Consider the following 5145-nt stretch of genomic DNA (forward strand, 5'->3'; position numbering starts at 1 on the left):
CCATAAAATGCAAACCCCAGCACCCACAGCACGATCCAGCTCCCTTGTCCCCAGGGAGCTAGGTGGTGGCCCTGAGGACCAGCAAGGAAAGGGCTCTCACCACCATGGCTCCCAGCAGCCCCAGAGTCACACCCTTGGGGCAAAATACCCCTCAAGAGCTACATAACACAAGGAGGTTGGGGCTGAATTAAGATCCAGCGGGTGCCAGGAGGAACAGCGTGTCCATGCTGAGACCACACATCCTTAGGCAGGCAGGGCAGATGGGAGGAAGAAGGGATGGCCCTGGTCCTGCACACCCCAGGAGACGTGTGTATCTCTTGTGGGACTGTGGAGAGGCTGCATCCCTTCTTGTTCTGCACCAGGAACAAGCCATTTGCAAGAGAAAAACCCAGAAGGACACTGCAGGGGCTCTGCAGCAGGTTCAGGAGCCTGCAGCCAGCCCCTGGGGAGCCCAGCTCAGCTCTTGCTCTCAGCCAAACCCCCTCCTCCAGGTTCCCGCTCCTCTCAATATATTATTACTATTATGTGCAAGTAGTTTTGCATCAGAAAATCCCGAGCCCACCTCTCTCTCCCTGCAGCTCCAGCCCCACATTCACCCCTCAGCCCTGCGTGTGCCTCAAAATGTTCCTCCAGCCCGTGGAGAGCGGGTGAATGAGGTGCCCAGGAAGGAGGCTGGGTGCCAGCCGGGCAGCGTGACCCACCGGTGGCTCTTTCCAACCCAAACCCCGGCCCTCTCCCTCGCACACACCCCCTGCCCGCGCCGTCGGCTGCAAGGACAGTCCACGAGGGCCAGGTCACTCATCGCCCTCCTCCTCGTGATGGTGGTGGCTGGAGGAGGGAGGTTCTTCCACCTCCTGTTGGTGGTGGGCATAGTGATGGGGGTTAGGACCTTCAGCGGGCATGTTCTCCTCCGCGTTCAGGTAGACATTGAACAGGGCTCCCTCGTGGCTCGGCTCCTTCCCACAAGCCTGGCAGCTACAGTGAAGTATCTTCTCCACCAGCTTGTCAACCCTGGGGATCTCATCGTTGCCTGGACAGTCCAGTGTCACCTGGGTAGAAGGACAAAGACACAATCAATGAGCATGTGGCCTCAAGACCCAGATAGCCACCCTCCTGTGGGTGGTCTGACCTGCCTGTACCCTGCAAAATTGGGGTATTTTAAGCCAGGAGTGATGGTTTGCTGCCCACACAGACAAATGTCTACAGTCAGTCTGCAAAGCAAGAGTGCTCTGGGAATCTCACACAAGGTCACAAGCTGCACAGACCCAGGGAAAATGCACCAACTCGAGCAGGACATTGCTCCCAGACACTACTGGCACAGAAATATCAGTAGTAACTGCTAAGGTCACCCACAAGACACGTTGCTGAGCATCTCAGATAGTTCAGACTAAACTATCTGCCCAAATGTCTGAGTTGAAAGCGAAGCAGGGGGCTGAACCCAGCTCCCTGGGCGCCCAGGCTTGCCTCAGAGGCAGGGTTCTGCCAGGATCAATGATGGCAGGAAACTGTGAGGTCTGAGGGTGACTAACAGATGGGCTGTGGGAAGCACTTCTGGACATCGAAGGTGGCAACAACTCCCCAGTAGGAGGAGGTGACAAAGGGACTGGTGAAGAGAACAGGCACACACAATGAGCACAGGGATGAATAATGCAGGGACTGATGAGAGATGCTTCTGCAAACAGTGACAAATGCATCATTCATCACAGCAGTCACATTGCTTCCAGCAGCCTCTTCCACCCAGGCATCTCAAGACAGGGTACAGTCACCTGAGAGACATCTTGGAAGGAAGCTACGAGGGGGAAAACCTCAGGGAAGGAGAATGACTTGCCCTAAAGTGATGGCAGAGCAGAGCTGAGCCCCTGAGCGAGGCCCTGCAGAAAGAACCGTGGAGCAGGCAGGGATACTCACGATTTCCCACATGGACTGGGCTGGCATGCAGGAGTCGCAGTGAACCAGGGACTCTGTGGACTGAGGGAAGGTGTTGGGGACGCTGTAGCTGAAGCACTGTCCCAGACAGGCCCTGCAAAGACAATAAGAGGGATGAGGACTCAGGGGAGCTGTCTGCTCTTCCCAACAAAGCCAGAAGGAGATTTGACCTTCTGCTGAGACAGCCAGAAGGCAGCCAGGCAGAGGCAGTACATTGTGCCGGGCTTCTTGTGCAAGTGACAGTCCCCAAAGCCACTCTGATGCCATCTGCAAAGGGAAATCAGCTGCATCCAGCACTGAGAGTGGATCTGTACCTGTTCTGGATGGACTTGGACTCGCAGCCGCTGTGCCCCACGATCTGGGTAATGTTCTTTGCCTCACACCAAGCACTCTTGTCCGGGAAGAGGGCGAGCTTGTTTATGGGGGGTGGTGCAGCCAGGAGGAGCGCTGGGAAGAGGGCACCAACCATGAACCGTAACATCATGGCCAGCTCTGCCAAAATCCTACAACTGGAGACAGAGAGGAAAGCGTTAGCAGGAAAGAAAACAGGCAAGCCAGCTTGGTTCTCCAACCCCATGGCAGTTCTTGGCTGCCACAAGCACAGGTTGGTGGTCACATCTCCCTCCATGGCCAGAGAAGCTCCCCAAAACACCACATGAGGACTGGGACATGCTGCTCTGTCTCTTCCCTGCTCAAAACCAGCCCTGAGACAGGCAGACACTCACATTACTTCTCCTGAGCTTTGTGCCAGGAGCAACAGCAGCCTTTTCATCATTTCCCACCCAAAACTGGGCTGGGAGAAGTTTGCAAACCAAAAGCATCTCCGCCACGAGCCGAGCCAGGTTGGAGAAGTCACGAACCACAGAAATGTTTTGATTTGAGGGAGGAGCAGACTTCCCCACCACTTCCTTTTCTTCCACCTTAAAAGCCAAAGCTGGCCTTGCTGCCAGCCTTCCCAGGGAAAAGGGACCACTCTCCCAGGAAGAACAACAACTCTCCTCCGAGGAGTGCGCAGCAGGTGTCGCTGCAAGGCAGCAGCAGGGAGGGAGATGTGGAAACCTCAATCCAGAGGCAAGAAAACCACAGGATAAAAAAACCCTAATACAGCCTTTGTTTTTATAGAGTCACTCAAATTCAGCAAACAGTTCTTCTGCGGGTGGGAACTCAGGCTGTGGACAAGGGGGGTGATTTTAATACCAAGCACAAACCTCGTTCGCAAAGGTGGTCGGCCGAGAAGGTTATTTACCACCCTCAGTTTCCTCGTGGGCCTGGCTGTACTCTGGAGCCAAGGTGCCTGCATTAACACTCCCAATCACTGGGGAAAACCAGATGGAAAAGCATCATAGAAATAAGGAAATTTTTTCCTTTGTGGGGTTTGGATGGAGTCACAGTGAAAGGCAGACGTTTATACTCTCTGAAATATTCGTTAGAACCATGTTATTTGTTATTTCCTTCTATTTATTTATCCAGACGAAGATCCAAAGCCCACACTGGAAAGACTCCTGTTGATTCCCATGGCTCCTGGGCCCAGCCCTCTAATGTTTGCTGAGGAAGGAGAGGAAAAATGCCTTGTTCATCAGACACCAGTGTCAGAAGCAGCTCTGCACTGGGGACTCCCAGCTGGGCGTTCCCCTGGTCACTTAGTCTATCTGTACAGCCTTCACCAACACATCCTCAGCTGAAGGACCATCACATTTATCTAAACTATTGAGTTGGTCTGCTAAGTACCTCTCACAGCTTCTGCTCAGACACTTTAAGGTCATTATGGGGCAGAGGGTTTTGCTCTGTTACCTCTCCACAGAGCCCAACCTCCTGGATCTGAATCAAGAGAGACACAAGAGAGAGAGATGCTTCCCCAACCTTCATCCCAAGGCAGCCAGAAAAGGACATCCTCACTCCCTGACCACGGGATCTCTGGAGGAATCAGGTGGGGTTTCTGCTAAATTTTCTGATTTACTGGTGATACAGGAACCATAATGATGTAACACAACAACACCTTTATAGCTCTGGCTTCTTAATCCTCCCAGCACTTGCCCATGTGAACCCCACGGGTCCCTGGTGAGAATACCTGCACAAAGCAGGATTTGCAGCTCTTGGTTTCAGATAAGCAGAGGGTTTTAGCCCCTGAACTTGCACTGCCATTAATGAGAGTGGTGTGGTTAAATACATCTGTCCTGAAGACAACTCTTAGGGTTTACTTCTGCTCCCTGAAATTTTTTCCCATTTCAGCAGGGGAATTCTGCAATATCTGCTAAGAACAGGACTAAGCTGTACACACACACACTGGGTTTGCTTGGTTTTCTGAAACAAGCATCACTCATTCCTCAAATGCCAGCGGCTCTGTGCTGAGGAATCCTGCTCCCAAAGGCAAGTCCGAGATCAGAGCTGGGATGTGACCCAAACAGCAATCACAACCCCCTGGGGAACAGCTGAAATTCCTCTGGAGTCAGCACACAAGTTCACTTCCACATGCCCGATTAGAGAGCAATTTCCTTCTTTCCAAAGAAAGGTGGTGGCTGGGTTTTTTTTCCAGGTTTCTATTCATCCCTGCCCAGCAGCAAAGAGGCAAAAACATTTCTGTCTTTGCTGACAGCCCTGCTTCCCTGGGATGGTTTTTGTTTGTTTTCAGTTTTTGTGGAGGGAGGTGTTTCAACAGTGAGGTGTTTTTTGCAGCACGGGTCAGAGCAGACCCATTGCCAGAGGCATGAAGGATCATCTCTGAGCATCTGGGCTCCTGTCTCACTCCAATACAGAGAGGAAGATGAGTGAGGTTGTGCTCTGCTAAAGCACAGGACCTGGCCTGGATTCAGGAAAGCACTTAAACATATGCTTAAGCCTTCTCCCTTCCTGAGCAGGGATGTCTTTGTAACTGGGATCCTTAGCACATGGCCACTGGTCCAGTTTGCAGAGGAGCTGTTGGTGAGCAGGGGGAACCAGGTACCTCCACACAGCTGAAGAAATTGCAGCTTTACCCCATTTTTCAGGGCACTTGGGTGCTGAGTGCTGCCATCTCCCAATGATTTTCAACCCTGAACAGCCCACATCCACACAGTGTTTTCCTTCTCCTAAGAATGCCCTGGAACCCGCAGGGCCACATTTCTAGTAAGTAATAAGGTTGATGCCAGTGCCTAGGAAAACATCTGATGCAGCTGAGTTTGGGAGGGAACTGGGGCTGGAAACAGCCTGTTTGCAACCGCGGCGTGTTCGCTGGCATCGTTC

General features: G+C 52.6%; 1 protein-coding gene across 1 annotated transcript; it reads right to left on the reverse strand.

The window, feature by feature from the left end:
- Positions 1-772: 772 nt before the first annotated feature.
- Positions 773-2429, reverse strand: NBL1 (NBL1, DAN family BMP antagonist). Its single transcript, XM_010175347.2, has 3 exons — positions 2241-2429; positions 1909-2020; positions 773-1049 (listed from the first exon to the last, which is right to left on the reverse strand). Exons 1-3 carry the CDS (start codon positions 2408-2410, stop codon positions 795-797), a joined length of 537 nt encoding a protein of 178 aa, XP_010173649.1. The 5' UTR covers positions 2411-2429; the 3' UTR covers positions 773-794.
- Between the last annotated feature and the right edge of the window lie 2716 nt (positions 2430-5145).

The sequence above is a fragment of the Antrostomus carolinensis genome, unplaced genomic scaffold (assembly GCF_000700745.2).
Source record: "Antrostomus carolinensis isolate BGI_N321 unplaced genomic scaffold, ASM70074v2 scaffold33260, whole genome shotgun sequence".
NCBI lineage: Eukaryota > Metazoa > Chordata > Aves > Caprimulgiformes > Caprimulgidae > Antrostomus > Antrostomus carolinensis.

Bases quoted from the DNA above. Each gene is read 5' to 3' on its own strand.
- NBL1 (XM_010175347.2), bottom strand. From the start codon at position 2,410: ATGATGTTACGGTTCATGGTTGGTGCCCTCTTCCCAGCGCTCCTCCTG. The intron at 2,021-2,240 runs GTACAGATCCAC...TTGTCTTTGCAG, and splicing joins TCCAAGTCCATCCAGAACAG to GGCCTGTCTGGGACAGTGCT. The intron at 1,050-1,908 runs GTGAGTATCCCT...CCTTCTACCCAG, and splicing joins CCCAGTCCATGTGGGAAATC to GTGACACTGGACTGTCCAGG.